This window comes from Dasypus novemcinctus, chromosome 8 (assembly GCF_030445035.2).
Source record: "Dasypus novemcinctus isolate mDasNov1 chromosome 8, mDasNov1.1.hap2, whole genome shotgun sequence".
Lineage (NCBI taxonomy): Eukaryota > Metazoa > Chordata > Mammalia > Cingulata > Dasypodidae > Dasypus > Dasypus novemcinctus.
The window spans coordinates 57,024,896-57,044,283 of record NC_080680.1 but is presented as its reverse complement, the minus strand read 5'-3'; the positions used below and the strand labels follow the sequence as shown (position 1 = coordinate 57,044,283).

The 19,388-nt window shown below is 36.5% G+C and overlaps 1 protein-coding gene and 1 long non-coding RNA gene across 7 annotated transcripts in view; one reads left to right on the top strand and one right to left on the bottom strand.

The window, feature by feature from the left end:
* The window catches only part of LOC139439500 (uncharacterized), a 51,905-nt gene that overhangs the window by 28,365 nt on the left and 4,152 nt on the right, over positions 1-19,388 (bottom strand). Inside the window, exon 3 of one of the 6 annotated variants that reach the window (XR_011649408.1) lies at positions 13,158-13,253. The exons of the other annotated variants lie outside the window; for them this stretch is intronic. This is a non-coding gene — a long non-coding RNA (uncharacterized lncRNA). The remainder of the gene's footprint in view (positions 1-13,157; positions 13,254-19,388) is intronic. 6 annotated transcript variants of the gene reach the window in all.
* NFIB (nuclear factor I B) overlaps positions 16,914-19,388 on the top strand; it is a 238,330-nt gene continuing 235,855 nt past the window's right edge. Inside the window, exon 1 of the mRNA XM_058301874.2 lies at positions 16,914-17,243. Coding sequence (XP_058157857.1) covers positions 17,241-17,243 — 3 coding nt within the window. The 5' untranslated portion in view covers positions 16,914-17,240. The remainder of the gene's footprint in view (positions 17,244-19,388) is intronic.

The window sequence follows — 19,388 nt, the reverse complement described above, 5'->3', positions numbered from 1 at the left end:
TTCAGTCTTTAAAGAGCTCATATTGGGAAACGGACTTTGGCCCAGTGGTTAGGGCGTCCGTCTACCATATGGGAGGTCCGCGGTTCAAACCCCGGGCCTCCTTGACCCGTGTGGAGCTGGCCATGCGCAGCGCTGATGCGCGCAAGGAGTGCCGTGCCACGCAAGGGTGTCCCCCGCGTGGGGAAGCCCCACGCGCAAGGAGTGCGCCCGTGAGGAAAGCCGCCCAGCGTGAAAAGAAAGAGCAGCCTGCCCAGGAATGGCGCCGCCCACACTTCCCGTGCCGCTGACGACAACAGAAGCGGACAAAGAAACAAGACGCAGCAAATAGACACCAAGAACAGACAACCAGGGGAGGGGGGGAAATTAAATAAATAAATAAATCTTTAAAAAAAAAAAAAAAAAAAAAAAAAATAAAGAGCTCATATTCAAGGTAGATCCTAGGGATTGCTCATGCTGGTGGGGAAAGCCCTTCTCTACATGCCTGGAATAAAACACTTGTTTGGAGTCAGGAAGCCTCCTTTATGATGCTGGCGTGGTGGCTGGTAACTAGATTAGTAGCCTTAAGCTAGTCACTTTACCTCTCTGAAACTTTTTATTTTTTATCTACAGGAAGAGCATTTGGTGTATATCAAGGGTTGTAAACTAATGGATATAGGAAGCAAGTCGATATCCTAAATGCGGAAAGTGGGTTAACGTACTAAAATAGGGAGTGATGAGGATTGTATCGACCAAACCCCACTGAAAGGGGACAGCAGCTTTTCTGCTCCAGTCTATTGGTGCTATGTGCAACACTTGCCCATAAAGATCACAACTTCAATTTTTTCAAGAGAAGCAAGATATAGATTTTTTAAGTAAAATATCCCTGTTTTTAAATGTTGACATTAAATCCCAACATTAAACAATCTGGGATGGTAAACAAAAGATGTTGCCAGTTTTCTTTATCTTTTTTACAGAGGTCTCTAAAGTCTCCTATAGTTTTAACATTTTTCAGTTTTGCCACCTTTCACTAATATCAATGATGTGAACAGAAGATAAAGTAGAAAAATTATACAATGAAATTATATCCATCTTAAGATTATAACCATGCAAATACTATATGGGTGTATAATCAAATATGGAAACAGCATATATGCAAATGAAACATTTTTTAGGTTATGGGGCTGTTAAGTAGATGTATTTTATGTTGGCTAATCATTCATTTAAACTGATTCTACTATTGTTTGTACAATCAAAAAGATTTTTAAAAAGGTACTGGTAAGAACTTCCAGTCAACAAAGATGGCAGCATAAGATGCTCCAGGATGCTGTTCCGCCACAAAATCTTAGAGCAATTAGCAAAAACTAGTACAACCATCTTCTTCAAAACTCCAGAAAAGAGTTAAAGAGTTACAGTAACTGGGCAAGTGCCAAATCAAGAAAACACAAATTTAAAATGTTAGGAAAAGCGTGTGGTGCACCTGCTGGCCCCTCCCCAGTAAGGGGTGGAGCTAGCCTGCACTCCATTAGGGGTCCTGGGCTATGTTCTGGAGGCAGCAGAACAAATCCTGTACACATACTGAGTACCTGTATGTCTATGTCAGTCTTTCAGGTGGCAGACTGAAAGACTGAACCAGGAAACTTGTCTCTGGCTGGCCCTATGAGAACTTACCCTGTAGGCTAAAGCAGCTTGCACAGAGCTAAAGCAGGGTAACAGACAAATAAGTCAAAGCAGCCTGAGGCAAAGGATTACTGGCTATGAGACATACAATAAAACATCTGTTTTGGGGGTGGTGGGGAATCTATTTCATAAGGAGTAAAGGGGACATTCAGATTCCTATAAATGGAGCAATTTCTAAGGCCATGACAAAGCATAAGTGAAGGACAAGACACAGGCTCAGAAGGGAGAGGGAGGACCCTGCACTTTACTTTCACTTCAGGCTTATCTTCTTGATAGAAGAGCTAAACTCTGAAGGAGGGCACCTGTCAATGCACAGCCAATTTGCAATGACTGTGAAAGGTGTTTTTGTGTGTGTTGGTTGGTTTGTTTTTGTTAGCATTTGGCACTCAAGGAAATCTGTCATATCACTAGCTGTATACAAAATTAAAGAGCAGACAGCTCAGGGACAAGATCCCAAATATTTAAAATTTTAAAAATTTAAATATTAAAACATGGGGGAATGGGTATAACTCAGTGGCTGAGCAACTGCCTCCCCTGTGCAAAGTCCCAGGTTCAATCCCCAGTGCTTGCCCCCAAAAAATGAAAACATGCAGTGTGCAACAAAAGATTACAAGACCAGTAAGAAAGAGGAAATAATGGCCTACCAAAGGAACAAGATGAAAATCCAGAAACCATCAACAAAGATGTACAGTCTTTGAAATCATATGCTTGATAAGGGTTTAATATCCATGATACATAAAAAGATGTTACAACTCAACAATAAAAAGACAAATGACCTGGTTAAAAATGGGCAAAAGACTTGAAAAGAAAATTGTCCAAAGAAGAAATACAATTGGTTAAGAAACACATAAAAAAACATTCAATATCATTAGTGATTAGGGAAGTGCAAATCAAAACTATAATGAGATATCATTTCACACCTATTACACTGCCACTATTAAAATGTCAGAAAACTGTAAATGTTGGAGATGATGTGGAGAGATAGGAACACTTATTCACTATTGGTGGGAATGTAGAATGATACAGCCACTGTGGAGGACTGTTGAGCAGTTCCTAAAGAAGTTGAATATAGATTTGGCATGTGACCTGGCAATACCACTATTGGATACATACCTAGAATTGAGAGCAATGACACCAACAGACATTTGTACACTGATGTTCATAGAGGCATTATTCGTGATTACCAAAAGTTGGAAACAATCCAGGTGTTCATCAATCGATGAATGGATAAACAAACTGTGGTGTATTCACATGATGTAATATTATGCAGCAGGAAGAAGAAATGAAGTCATAAAGCATATGACAGCATGGGAGAACATGGAGGACACTGTGTTGAGTGAAGCAAAACAGACATAAAAGGACAAATACTGTATGATTGCACTACTGTGAATTAAATATATTGTGTAACAGATTGTATGATTCTACTTATATAAAATGTAAATATAAATCAATTTATGGAGATAAAATTAGATAGTGGTTAGGGCTAGGGAAGGAAGGCTAAGGAGTGTGGAGTTTTTCTTTTTGGAGTAATGAAATTGTTATAAAATTTTGGTGGTGAGGAATATACAATATCGTGATTATACTCAAAGCCATTGATTACACACTTTTGATAGATTGTATGGCATGTGTATATATTTCAATAAAACTTCTGAATAAATGAATAAATAATTGTGCAAGAATAACCAGAAATAGTAGCTATGTACAGCAGGGGAAACAGAGAGATTGAGAGGTGAAGAGAGTGAAAAATTTTCTTGTTTGTCTGTTTTTTTGTTTATTATTATTGAAATAATGGAAATACTCCAATAATGATTAAAGTGATAAATGCACAACTATGTGATTATACCAAATACCATTCATTGTATACTTTGAATGAATTGTATGTTTTATTAATATGTATCAATAAAATTGATTTGTTTAAAAAAAGATACAAAATTGTTAAAGATGGAAAACAGCTCTACAGGATTTATCACTAACTGTACTTCCATTTGTCTTATATATAATATATCTTGTTTTTAATATTTTAGAAACTATTCTCTAACTCCAAAGTTATTAATAGAATAATTAGTACATTCTTATATATATTATATATTATATATTCTTATATATATTATATATATTATACATTCTTATATATATTATATAATATATATATATTAATTAAATATTGGATGATTTTTCTAGACCTTTAATAGCTGTACTGAGATGAAATTAATATGATTTAAAAATCACCTTTTGGAAAAATGCAACAAGATTTATAATGAATCCATTCAGTCATATAATTTCAACAAAATGGAAAAAGCAGGAGGCTTGAATAACCCCAAAGAATAGAGAAGTTACTCTTTATAAAAAAAATAAAATGACTTAATGAATATGTGTATAATGAGGCTTATATTTGGAATTTATAATAATTAATAAAGATCAGGGATGGCAAATTTAAAAAAAAAGAAGTCCCATCTTTGGACATAAGGGACAAAGATTTTTAAAAAATGATCATCAGTATGCTCAAGGAGATAAAGGCAAACCTGGAGAAAAAGTAAAGGATATCAGGAAAATGATGAATAAATAATATGAGAATCTTAATAAAGAGACAGAAATACTAAAAAAGGGAAGCGGACTTGGCCCAATGGATAGGGTATCTGCCTACCACATGGAAAGTCTGCGGTTCAAACCCCGGGCCTTCTTGACCCATGTGGAGCTGGCCCATGCGCAGTGCTGATGTGGGCAAGGAGTGTCCTGCCACGCAGGGTGTCTCCCACATAGGGGAGCCCCATGTGCAAGGAGTGCGCCCTGTCAGGAGAGCCATCAGTGCAAAAGAAAATGCAGCCTGCCCAAGAATGGTGCCGCATACACGGAGAGCTGACACAGCAAAATGACGCAACAAAAAGAAATACAGATTCCTGGTGCCACTGGTAAGGGTAGAAGCAGTCACAGAAGGACCACAGTGAATGGACACAGAGAGCTGACAACTGGGGGTGGGGAGGGGGAGAAATAAAAAATAAATCTTAAAAAAAAAATACTAAAAAGAAACATAACAGAAATACTGGAATTGAAGCCCACAATAACTGAAATGAAGAATTCCCTAGTGAGTTTCAACAGCAGATTAGAGCTGGCAAAGGAAAGAAGCCGTGAACTCGAAGACAAGATAACTCAAATGATTCAGGCTGAAAGGCAGGAAGAAAAATTACTGAAAAAAAGTTAACAGAGCCTAACTGACCTGCGATACATGTTCTAGCATATCAATATATGTATTACAGGAGTCCCAGAAGGAGAAGAAAGAGAAAAAGTGGCGAAGGGAATATTCCAAGTAATAATTGCAGGAAACTTCCCAAATTTAATAAAAGACATAAATATACACATTCAATAAAGTCAACAAACCCCAAACATGATAAAATCTAAGAGGATTATGTCCATACACATAGCAGCCTAAGTGTCAAAAGCCAAGGGCAAGGAGAGGGTTCTGAAAGCTGCAAGAGAAAAGCAATGTGTTAGATATGAGGTAGCTCCAATGAGATTAAGTGCTGATTTCTTATCAGAAACCTTGGAGGCAAGAAGACAATGGGACAAAATATTTAAAATGTTAAAAGAAAACAGCTGCCAATAAAGCAAGAATGATTTCTTAAAATGAGGGAGAGATTAAGCCATTTCAAGAAAAAAAAACTAAGGGTGTTTGTCATTACTAGACTTACCCTTTAAGTAATGCTAAAGGGAGTTCTTCAAACTGAAAGGAAGGATGCTAGGCAGTGGATCAAAGAGATATAAAGAAATAACATCTCTGATGAAAGTAACTATATGGGTAATTATAAATGTTGGTACTTTGAATTATATTTTTTGGTATGTAACTCTGCTTTTTACTTCTTACAGTTCTAAAATGCAAATACATTAAAGTAATGAAAAATCTATGGGCTTGGGCATACAATGCATGCATAGATATATAATCTGTAATAAGTAAAATAAAAAGGTGGGAGGGGTATAGGAACAGTGTTTGTGTATCCTATTGATGTGAAGTTGGCTTCAAATCACATGTAACTGTTATAGATTGAGGATGTTAAATTTAAACCTCATAGTAACCACTAAGAAAATATAAGAAAAACACATACAGAAGGAAATGAGAAGGGACTCAAAATAGTACACTATGAAAATCAAGTAAATATAAAAGTAGGAATTACTAGAACAATTGAGGAACAAAAAAGCTATAAGACTAACAAAAACCAAATAGAAAATTGGCAGAAGAAAGTCCTCCATTATCAGTAGTTACTTTAAATGTAAATGGATTAAACTCTCTGGTCAAAGGCAATGGTTGAGAGAATGGACAGAAAAGCATGACTCAACTATATGCTGTTTACAAAAAACTTATCTTACATTTAAAGACACAAGTAGGTGCACAGTGAAAGGATGAGAAAAAAATATATATATATTCATGCAGTGTGCCAAATGTATGCTATGGACCATGGTTGGTGGTAATATTCTGATACTATCTCATAATATGTAACAAATGTTCTATCATGATGTGGTGTGTTGGTGAAGGAGTATTGTGTGAGAATTCTATACATGTGCATGACTGTTTTGTAAGTTCATAATTTCTGTAATAAAAATATATTAAAAAAATAATTATAGGGTAGATGGGGGAAAAATACACCCAATGTAAGACATGGACTATAGTTAATTTTGATGATATTCTTAAATAATTTGTAACAAATGTTTTGCAACAATGCAAGGTGTTGGTGGTGGGTGATGTATGTGACCCCTGTATGATGTTATGCCTATTTGTTTTGTAAGTTCACAACTTACAAAATATATATAAACTTATTGTTTATGTATATTCATGTATGAATGATATACTCAATACGATTTTTAAAAAAGGAAGAAAAAAGAAATGAGATCCAAAACCTTCCCAAAACAAAGCCAAAAATAAAAAACAAATAAAAATAATAATTAAAAAAATACTACTACTACTACTAACAAATAAAATAAATATATATACATACATATATACACCACGAAAATAATAACAAAACAAGTTCTGGTATAGCTATATTAATGTCAGATAAAATAGATTTTAATTTAAAAACTGTAATAAGGGACAATGAAGGTCACTGTATATTGATAAAGGGGTCAATTCAACAAGAAGACATAATAATTATAAATATATATATGCACTTAATGACAAAGCACTAAAATATATGAAGCAAATATTGACAGATTTAAAGGGAGAAATAGTTGGTTCTACATTAAAAGTAGGATTTTTTACTTTCAATAATGTGTAGAACATCTAGACAAAAGATCAATAAGGAAATAGAAGACTTGAGAAACAGTATAAATCAATTAGACCTAACATCCAATAGCAGCTGAATGTACATTCTTCTTTAGTTCCCATGGGTCATTCTCCAGGACAGACCATATGTTAAGTCACAACACAAGTCTCAATAAATTAAAAAATATATTAAAATCATACAACGTATCTTCTCTGACCATAGTGGAATGAAGTTAGAAATCAATTTTTTTTTAAAAAGTAAAAACTGGAAAATTCATTAATATGTAGAAATAAAACAACACTATCTTAAACAATCAATGGGTCAAAATAGGAAATCACAAAGGATATTCAGAAATATCTGGATGTAAATGAAAACAAAAACATGATATATTGAAACTTATAGGATGCAGCAAAAGCAGTGCTAAGAGGGAAATTCATAGCTTTAAACACATATGTTAAAAAAGAAAGATCTAAAATCAAAGACCTCACCTCCCAATTGGAAGATCTAGAAAAAGAATAGTAAACCAAATCCAAAATGAGCAGAAGGAAGGAAATAAGGAAGATTAGAATGGAGAGAACTGAAATAGATAATTTAAAAAAATAGTATCAATGAAACCAAAATTTGTTTCTTTGGGAAGGTCAATTAAAATTAACAAACCTTTAGATAGACTGGCAAAAATAACTAAATAACAAAAATAACTAAAATCATAAGTCAAAGAGAGGGTATCACTACCAACCTCAAAGAAATAAACAAGATTATAAGAGAATACTACAAACTACTGCATGCTATATATTAGATAACCTAAATGAAATGTTCAAATTTCTAGAAACATGCAAACTACCCAAACTTACTTAGACACTGTCAACAGACAATAAACAAATAAAGAATAATAAAAAACCTCCCAACCAAGAAAAGCTTGGGATCAAATGGCTTCACTGCTGAATTTCACCAAACACCCCAAGAAGTAATAACACCAAGCCTGCTCAAACTCTTCCAAAAAATTTAAGAGGCAGGCACACTCTCCAACTCATTCTATGAGACCAACATACTCAAATATCAAAGTCAGATGAAAGTACAAGAAAAAAAAATTACAGACCAACATGCCTTACAAATATAGATTTTAAAAATCCCCAACAATACTAGCAAACCAAATGCAATATCATATTAAAATTTTTATACATCATGACCAAGTGTGATTTACCCAGGTATGCAAGGTGGTTTAACATAAGAAAATCAATTCCTGTAATACACCACAAAACAAAATACTGTATAATCATCTCAATTGATGCAGAAAGGCATTTGACAAAATCCAGTAGTACCCCTCCTTGATAAAAACATTGACAAAACATGGAATAGAAGGAAAATTCTTCAGTATCATAAAAGGCATACATAAAAAGTCCCATAGATAATATTGTACTCAATAGTGAAGGACTGAATGTTTTTCCTCTAAAATCAGGCACAAGACAAGGTTGCCCACTTTCACTACTGTTATTCAACATTTTACTGTAAGTTCTAGACAGAGGAATTAGGCAAGAAAAATAAATAAAAGCAATAAAATTGAAAAGGATGAAGTAAAAGTTTGCCTATTTTCAGATGAAATGAAAGAAGATTCCTCGTGCCACTGATAAGGACAGAAGCAGTCACAGAAGAACACACAGTGAATGGACAGAGAGAGCAGACAACTGGGGGGGTGGGGGGAGAACAGGAGAGAAATAAATAAAAAATAAATCTTTAAAAAAAAAGAAAGGTACTAAAACACAAGAAGTTTACTAGGACTAATAAACAAATTCAGCAAAGTGTTGGGCTATAAGATAAATATGCAAAAATCAGAAGTGTTTCTATTCATTAGTAATGAAGAGGAAATCAAGAAAAAAATCAATTTGTAATATCTAGGAATAAAGTTAACCAAGGAGGTAAAGGACTTAAACATGGAAAACTCAAAAGCATTGCTAAAAGAAATCAAAGAAGATCTAAACAAATGGAAGAGCATTCTGTGTTTATGCACTGGAAGACTAAATATTGTTAAGATGTCAATATCTTGTCAATATACCCAAAGTTATATACAGATTTAATACAATCTCAATAAAAATTTCAACAGCCTCCTTTGCAGAAATGGATAAGCTAATCATCAAATTAAATGGGAGGATAAACAGCTCCAAATAGTCAAAGCCATCTTGAAAAAGAAGAATGAAGTTGGAGGACTCACTCTTGAAGACTGTAAAACTTATTATAAAGTTACAGAATTCAAAACAGCATGGCACTGGCACAAGTATAGACATATAGACCAATGGAATCAACTTGAGACTTCAGAAATAAATCCTCACATCTATGGCCAATTGATTTTTGACAAGGATGCCTGCCATGTCCAAACAATAGGGAAATAATTGTCTTTAACAAATGGTACTGGGAAAACAGAATATCCATATGTAACAGAATGAAGATGGATCCCTATGCAAAAATTAACTCAATCGATCAAAGACCTAAATACAAGAACCAGGACAATGAAACTCCTATGAGAAAATGTAGGGAAGCTTCTTCAGGACCTTTTCCTGGGTTATAGGTGTTTCTTAGACTTTACACCAAAAGCACAAACAACAAAAGAAAAAAATAGATGAATGGGACACCAAAATAAATAACTTTTGTGCATCAAAGGACTTCATCATGAATATAAAGAGCAACCTACAGGTGGCGGACTTGGCCCAGTGGTTAGGGCGTCCATCTACCACATGGAAGGTCTGCAGTTCAAACCCCAGGCCTCCCTGACCCGTGTGGAACTGGCCCATGCGCGGTGCTGGTGCACGCAAGGAGTGCCCTGCCATGCAGGGTTGTCCCCCGCACAGGGGAGCCCTACATGCAAGGAGTGCACCCCACATGGAAAGCCGCCCAGTGCAAAAGAAAGTGCAGCCAGCCCAGGAGTGGCGCCACACACACGGAGAGCTGACTCCGCAAGATGACACAACAAAAAGAAACACAGATTCCAGTACCACTGATAACAACAGAAGCGGACAAAGAACAACACGCAGCAAATAAACACAGAGAACAGACAACTGGGGTGGGGGGCGGGGAAGGGGAGAGAAATAAATAAATAAATCTTAAAAAAAAAAGTGACCTACAGTATGAAAGAAAATATTTGTAAACTATGTATCTGATAATGGTTGAATATCCACATATATAAAGAATCCTACAACTCAACAATAAAAAGACAAACAATCCAATCAAAAAGTGGACAAAAGCCTTGAATAGACCTTTCTTCAAAGAAGATAAGCACATGAAGAGATACTCAACATCATTAGCCATTAAGGAGGTGCAAATCAAGCTGATAATGAGATACCATTTCACACTCACTAAAATGGATACTATGGGGAAAAAAAGGAAAATAACAAGTGTTGGAAACAATGTGGGGAAATAGGAACACTAGTTCATTGCCATGGAATGTAAAATGGTGCAGCCTTTGTGGAAAAGAGTTTGGCAGTTCTTCAGAAAGTTAAGAATAAAATTACCACATGGCCTGGTAATCCTACTTCTAGATATACCCAAAAGAATAAAAAGTAGAGACTCAAACAGGTGTCTATACACTGATGTTCACAGAGGCATTATTTGTAATTGCCAAAAGATGGCAGCAATACAACCGTTCATCACCAGGTGAATAGACAAGTAAAATGTGGACTATACATACAATGGAATATTATTCAGCTGTAAAAAGGATTGAAGTTCTGATACATGTGACATGAATCAGTCTTGTAGACATCATGTTGAATGAAATAAGCCAGATACAAAATGACATATATGATCTGACTGTTATGAAATAATTAAAATAAGAAAATTCATAAAGTTAGAAACTAGAAAACAGGTTACCAAGGGACAGGGCAGGAATAGGGAATGGACAGTTACTGTTTAATTGGTACAGAGTTTCTGCTTGGGGTGATGGAAAAGTTTTGGTAATGGATAGTGGTGATGGTAGCACAACATTGTGAATGTGATTAATAGCACTGATTTCTATATTTGAATGTGATTAAAAGGGGGAAATTTTAGGTTATATAGATATTACTAGAATAAATTTTCTAAAGAAATTAGTCTATAAAACACAGTAAATCCTAATGTGAACTAGGGACTATAGTTATATAAAAATATTGCTTCACCAACTATAACAAACTTATCATACTAATGCAAACTGTTAGTAATAGGAGAAACTGCATGAGGGAGGGGGTATATGGGGACTTTGTAGTTTCTACATGATTTTTCTGTAAACCTACAACTTCACTAAATTTTTTAAAATTTAAAATGTCAATAGTAAAAATAATATAATAAACAAGGTACTGGTAAAAAGAAATATTGAGTACAGCTCAGGATGTTTCTGGATATGAGATAAAGGGTGAAACAGTGCTATTAGGGATGTTCTTGCTACCTGTATTTCTACCCTGACCTCAGGTTTTGCTTGCCGATCATTTCAAAAATAAGGTGGTAAAAGAAGGCAGTACTAGTTTCATGCTACATAAACCCTATGTGTCTGAAATTTCCATGAAACATTGCTCCTCCTCCTTTTTCTGCATGTACAAAAATATTTCTCTTGTCATGAAGAATGGTGATATCAAAAGTTTCTCAACTTTGTTAATCTGCTTTTGAATATACTATACATGGGTTTTGTTCTGGTTTGTTTGTTTTTTGGGGATGGTAGGTTGGGGTGATTGGGGCAGTCACATCAACCCCAATTATATTTTTCTTGGGTTTCACTGTTTTTATTCTACAAACTCACGTTTACTGCCAGTAAAATGTGCAGAAAAACATTTGGTGTACTTGAAGGTTTTCAAAAATACCCCATGGGAAAATTACTTTTTTCTAAACAAATTTAGAAGTTAATGTTAGCACACAGGATTGGGGGGGGGGGTTGTCCTTTGTATTATTATATTATGAATGCAGAGTTCCTCAAAAACCTACTCATCCTTGTATATTAAGCATGCAAAACTTGTTTGTAGAAGATTGACTTCATCCCCTGTGCAGAGCATCTGCTTTCTGTACCTAGATTTTCCTAGTTGCAGGATGAAACACAAACTATGGTCATTAATCTTCCTTAAGTGATGGGCAAGTTGAAAAGATATTGCTATGTTCTAGATATACCAAAAAGAATCTTTGACATTGGGGACATGTGGTCACAGGATGTTGATGCAGGGGGTTGACATCCGTTTTCTTGTTAAAAATGTCCCACTGAGCAAAAGGCAGGACAGTCCTTTGCCAGGACCATACTGAAGGATCAGTAGACTGTCTAGCGCTTTCTTGCATCCTGTTGCCTCACTGATTTCTGGATTGCCAGATGCCTTTGTTTTTAGAAAATGATTGAAAAAAATACCTTAGTGATTCTGTTGTTTCAGAAACCTTACATATGGCACAAAATATCCTGAAAAACTTTAGAGAAAACACTTGCTTTTTGCCTTGCTTAATTTAATCATTTCAGCTGAAATTAATTCAAAGTCTCTGTTTTCCTTTTACGAGCATTTAGACGGCTGAAATTCTAAAGTTATATAAAATTATGAGTAAATAAGATATAAATATTAAACGACTAAATTGTGCATAGTTTTTTGGAAATAACTCTTAAAAACATAAGCTAAGAAATGGTTTATACTTCAGATTCAAAATTCATAACAATTATGATAAAAATTAATTTCTGAAGCTGGTAGGCAGTTTTGATTTACCACTATTGAATCAGAGAACAGATTTTTCGCATATTGAGTCATAACTACAGGCTTTTTTGTTGTTGTTGTTAAACCATGTTAACCCACTCTTGAAAACCTCTGGTTGGTGTGTGGAATGAGTCTGTCTCTATTTAGCCAGTGAAATTTAACAAGACCATAGCCCGGGGTTGGTAAGGCTGTGAGCCATACCACCATCTCAGGTTTTTGATGACACCACAAACCACTTGAGATTTATTATGTTAGCAGATGTCATTAGATATGTGTGTGCACAGGTGCAGCATGCAGTTAGTGAAAGAAGGAACACTGAGTGTGTATGCTTATTTTTGTACATACTCTCAATGGTTAGAAAATGACCTAGCATGTCTGTCCTGTGCAGTGTGGAGTTTCAAGTCCATTGCAAATACCTACCTGGTAATCTCTTTTCCACAGATATAATTTGCATTTGATGAGCAAATATATCTTGTGGGAAAGACACTGTGTTTATTTTTATAATGTCTAAAGAAAAGGCATAACAGATTACAGCTCAAGACTGGTATAACCAATGAAAAAAAAGAATAGTTACCAGGGTTTGTTGCTTATATTTAGGTTTTCCTCTTACTGGATATGTATTCTCCTGTTCTCGATAAATGTTGTTTGCTGGTGGCTCACATATATTGATCTCCAACAAAATGACAAAAGTTAGCATTTTAGAAATGTCGTGTTTTAAGTCTCTCTAAATGTTTTTTTTAATTATTAAGGAATACTCGAATTATTGCTTGGAAACAATATGAAATATGAATGCCTATACAGGTTTATACATTACATATTTTTTAAATTCTAAAAATAATTATCCAATTGTTTTAAAAGATGACATAGTCTGAAATATTTCACTATCCTTATTATATCCATTACATTTCTATGATGTTAATATAATGGATTAAATATAATAAATTAGTGTGCACCCTTTAATAATAAAAAAATAGCAATAAAAACATACTTCCTATATTTTTTGAGAAATACACAAGTAAGATAAAAATAAACACCTTTGGAGTAATGACTAAAAATTACTGGTTTAGATGGGGTAGAGGAATTACTTCAATTATGACATAAAGCATTGTAATAATGCATGCCTTTTAGAAATAATTATATAGTGATTATTCTCAAAGATAAACACAGGCAGATGTTGCCAGTACACTAAAAAAATTCTTAATTTGAAGAAAACATACAGAAAGTACATTACCAGTTAATTGGCTTTAGAAAGAACCAGAGAATCTAAAGTGTCTGTGTATTTGTATAAGCTTCTAGGAAGTTCCAAGGAATGAGTTGTGTCTGTAACTTAAGGCTGAAAAAAATTACTGGAATCACATCAGTGAGATATGCCAGAGGGCCAAAATGCTTAAGCATCATTTGACAGTGCTTACTTTAAAAAATGAATAATTAGTTAAAATTTCTAAAAAAAGATGAATATGAAAACATTTTAGATCTTAATTATATTCTAGGAAACTCTTTAAACCAATATGATTTTAATCTAGAAAGAAGCACCTATTTAAAAAGACTCCTTAATTTCTACTTATTTATGCCACAAAATATAACTGATATTATAGAAGGCCATGGTCATTAGCCAATTTAAAAATTCAGGGGCAACATCAGGTTGAGGTAGCTCCAAATTAGTGAGTCTGCTTTCTATAAGACATTCTGGAAAATCGGTCTTCTTATTTTTAAGCCTTGTATATAACTGAATTATGATATGTGCCCTTGTTTGACAAGAGTGATTGGTATAGGAATAAGTATTCTTATAAACTTCAATTGAAAAGAAACAAATGACAAGCAAATAAAAAGATAATCTGTGAAACACTGCACATGACATACAATGGTATATTTTATTACTAAGTACTATGCTTAGGAAGAAATCATCTGACATGTGACACTAAATCGAGATTCATCCGAGTTATCACTAGAAATGCAGGAACACCTTTTCTTTTCCTCTCCATATATCTTTCCCATTTTTTCTCTTACTGAGAATATTTCCTAAACAAAACTGGATTCCCTGTATGTCATCTCTACTTCACATGAAATAGATGTTGAGAGGGATGGCAACTTTGCTATGATTTCAAATAATAACAAGAACGAACACTTCCCCAGACATTCTTACACAAGTTTTAGTATTTGATAACATTTCCCATGTAACCCCCCTCCCAAAATATTTTTGGTTACATTGAATTTTTCATATTTTATATTTGGTTCTTTAGGGATAGATTTGATTTACTTAACCATGAAACTACTCTTAGGAAATCCCAGAATAGAAACAGATCTGTTTGTTATCCACTTGAATTGACTGCCTGGATGAGCTGAATTATACAGCTACAAATACTTGAGTGGATAAAATTACTTAACTTGGAGCAAGATAGACATTAACATCAATTTTCCTTGAGAAGTCATAGCTGAGAGTGGACATAAATGTATGTACACACACACACAAATATTTCCCATCATCCATTTTCCTTCCCAAAGATACATACTGTGGTAGTTTTCAAAGGGGCAATAGGTAACTGTTAAACATGCAGTTTGACAACCCATTTCTAAGCTAGGCATTTTCTAAAGTCTAATTGGGCGAATCCCAATTACTTTTTAGTTTTCCACATCTTATCATTAAATATAGGTATGTATATCATTCACGTACAGCCCAACTTCTATATAATGTGTATGCAAGCATCCTGAAAAAAAAGGCTTTTTTTTTAATGAGGACAAAATGTCTTCTTTGTTTTCTAATGTGTAATGTAGGAACTAAGAATCTGAACAATGTTGTTTAAGTTCTCTTGGATTTTGAGGATAAACATAATTGGGATTAAAATACTGACTTGCTCACATTTAGTAGAGAGATAAGAACAATTCATCAGGATCTATTCCCGTCCCACTGATAATCACATAATTGAACAGGGTTTTTAGAGGATATTTGAAGCTATTGTCGTCTGTTGTGCAATTACATAATTAGTCAGGGGCTCTGTGTAATGAAATCTTTTCTAAACACATGTGGGTTAGTACTAAGCAAATTTAGGGCTAGTGTTATATTTTTACTTTTGGTGCTTTAATTTTAAACAGAATTATATAAATAAGTTTAACCGTTAAGCATTATCACTCAACTACAGATCCTTAAAAAGAAAAGTTGGGTTACTTAAAAACTAAGCAAAAAATTACATATATCTAAATTTAAAAATATTAGTCAAATATTTACACAATGTTAATCAAAATTGCTTTAGTTATGAACGTTAATTCACAACCAATTCTCATCAAGAATGTTTACTTGTGGGCAGCCAGGGGTTGTGTATATTTCTTTGGTGTTGCTTGTTTTTTCCTCTTATCCCTAAATTACTGACGTATTTTCTACATTTACATGTATGCTCGTAAATACGTCAAAAAGGCACTCTCAGGTATCTTTAACGCTAACACGGAGAAAAACCTTTCCTAACTCTCTTTACACAGAAACAAACGTGGCCTTGAGAAGTTGAACCCAGTAAAGTCGCGAGAAACGGGGAGTAACACAAATTACTTATTCTTTTTTACCATTAAAAAAACCCCACAAACTCTGAGCAGCTGTTCTGCCTGATCCCGCACCCCCGCATATCCGCGGAGGAACCCCTCGAGGAAGGCAGGCGCCAGAAAACACTCGGGGAGCACAAAGGCACAGGGAGCCCAAGGGCACAAGGAGCCCAGAGGCGCGCAACCCGGGGCAGCCCCCCGGCTCAGAAGGCCCCTCCCTCCCCACACTCACTAGCACAAAGACCAGCCACTCCTCCCCCCGCCCCCCGCCAGCCCACGGGGGATACCCCGGCCGCGCAGGGCCACCACACCCACTCCGGCCCGGGTCCGGGCGCCGCGGGTCGCGCGCCCTCTCCCACCGCCCCCGCCCAGGGCGCCCTGATGAATATTCATTACCGCGCACCCGCGCACCCGCCCGCTTGCAGCTCCTCCTTTCGGTCTCTTTCCCGCCACCAGGCGGAAGCGAAGAGCTGCGCTCCCCGCGCGCCAGGGCTGGCTGGGCCGGGGCGGGGCGGGAGGCGAGGCGCAGAAAGAGAAAGCGAGGGGAGGCGGGGGTGAGAGCGCGGGCCGCTGCGGAAAGGGTGCTCCGGTGGGTGGCGGTTCCGGGGCAGCCCCGCCGCTGGCCAGCCCAATCCAAGAGCCGAGAAAGGGCGAGCGCGCAGTGCCGCGGTTGCGCAGGCTGCGTCTGCGGAGCGCGGGGATTGGGGTGGGGTGGGGTGGGGGCGCGGGGAGAGGCAGCCGCCCCTCCCCAGAGCAGCCCTGCTAAAACAACAATAAAATCCAACACACACACGTACACACACACGCACAACTCTGGACGGCGTTCAAGTCAACCACGACAGTCTTCTGCATGTGAGAGGAAGGAAAACTGGATACCCAGACAGATTCAGGGACTGCCTGCTTTTAGAGTTGACTTTTACCGCCTTTTCTTCTCTAGCCAAGAGTTTTGGCAATGCAGATATAATTGAAAAAATAAAACTCCTGGATTTAAAAAAAAATTAAACACACAAAGCGACACCAAAGCAGCCTCTGAAAAAATCCACAAATCTGTACCTGAGACACGTGAAATCAGCGGCCCAGGGTTCTGTTACAGACTCAAGATCTCTCTTATTTAACGCAATACAATGCGATGGTATGTGGCTTTGAAATAAGATGGATTTTGTTTGCTTGTCTTGTTCGTCCGTACCTTGCACTCCTTCCCACCCAGGTACAGATTTTTCCTTGTTTGTGGATTATAAAGTGACTGTTTTACCCGTTTCCTAAATGGTGATGTAATTTCTGCTTTACAGTTTGAGCTAAAGTGCTGGATTTCCAGACCTAAAGTAAACATGTATTTTTAAAGCTTTGACAACTTTGGTATATGTGTCACACTTTTATGGCAGGAATCAGTGGATGGCATTGTGATTCCCAACAGTGCAAAATCTAAAATTTACCATTTTTCCTGCTTCAACTCCCTACGTCCCCCTCCTCCACGTTGTAGAAAGCTAATGTACAAATGATTACTTATACCTTTTAGGCCATTCTCTCGCTTCTTTTTAAAAGACAGCTTTGGTGCATATTCTCATTTAAAAGTACATTTGGTAAGTGAGGGAAGCACTATTTAGCTGTGATTAGTGTGCTGGAGTTTTTTTTAACTCGGTATTCATTCTAAAGTTTAGTCACCCCAACCCTCCAACTCCCAACCTTCCCACTCTTCCCCAAAGGGGCAGATCGAATTGTTAGCCCTCCCCCTATTCCGGCCCTTATGAAAGATTATGATGGATTTCTTCCCCCTCCTGTTAATACTTTTTCCTCACCCCGCTATTTTTGCTCAGAATTGCCCCCGCTAAGTCTGTGTGTGTGTCTTTCTCCCTTTTTCCTTGTCCTCTCTTCACCAGTATATCTGGGCCACATTTTAATGCACAATATCCCATCCATTAAGTTGTGGTTGAATACGGAGTGTGTGAGGGCTTGGCAGCCCTCAGGTCGAAGGGGGCGGAGAAGCCAGTTTCGACTTTGACACAAGATGCCGAAATGGCGTGATCGGAATTATTATTAGAGCTGTGAACCTGACCATCTTCTTCTTGGGTTGGAAGAACTGCCATTGAACTTGAGACGGGACAGACAAGATCTCCAAGCCTCTCCTCCTTCCCCCTCCCCCCCTTAAGTACAGTGGCTGGCAAGGAAAAGGCGCCAAAACACACACGATTAACTCTTTTTTGAGCAGATCGTTTAGCACTATCCTTCGTAACTTTAACTTGCAACAGGCGGGAAAAAGTTAACTTTTGAACCCACACTTGAGTAGACATTTAAATCATCGCTAAATGGAATAAATCCAGAAAGTCATACATGCATGCTTGTGTGGTTACAAAAGAATGCACGTGTAAATAAGCGGGGGTGCATGTGTGTATCTGACTGGGGAGTTCAAGATTTAATCAAAATCAGAATCAATGTGACTTTCGAGTGCTTTTACTGTACGTGGGAGAGCATTGTGAAGCAAAGCTGACCTTTAAGTAGCCTAAGTGAAAATGGCAAAGAGTTGTGAAACACAAAACGTTGTGGTTTCCAGTTTTACATTTGAGGTTTGATGTTTTCATTTAATGGTATGAGAGATGGAGAAAGAGCCCGCGCTGAAAAGTCCCTATTAAATCATATGTGGGCAAAGGTCAAGCACTTCAACTCACTGATACAATATACTGCAGATTTCTGCCTAACTGATGGAGAGCACAGGAAAAAGTGCTTGGGTAATAAAAGTATTAGGACGGTAATTATCGTCCGTGGTTGGGACTGCATTCTTGTGCAGTGGGGAAAGGTTTTTGCTGGCCCCGATGAATTTTAAAGCCGAGTATTGCTGAAAGCTCCTCTAATAGGAAATTGATTAGCTGAATGTTTCATACAATAAATGGTGACAGTTTCATTGTCTGATGTCCAAAATAAATTCCTTTTATTCTTTAGCTGACATAGGCATCCATTTAATTTTAATATGGTCAGACTGAGCAGCCGCATAATTATAAGACTGAATGTGATGTTACAAACATCTGTAACTGTGCTTTTGGAATTTGTGACATCACAAAATTTGATAATATTATTGCTTTGAAATTTATTAGCTTGCTGTGCTGTTAAAATATTTCAAATACAATTCAGAGATAAGGATTACAGAACATAGATTTTGTATAGGCCCAATTGTTTGTCTTTTTTCTTTGTAATTATGTCATTGTCTCCTAAATTTTAATTTGAAAGTTAAAATGCACAATTCTATTATTATGCACTGTTTTGCTTTCCACATAGCATGGCAGTT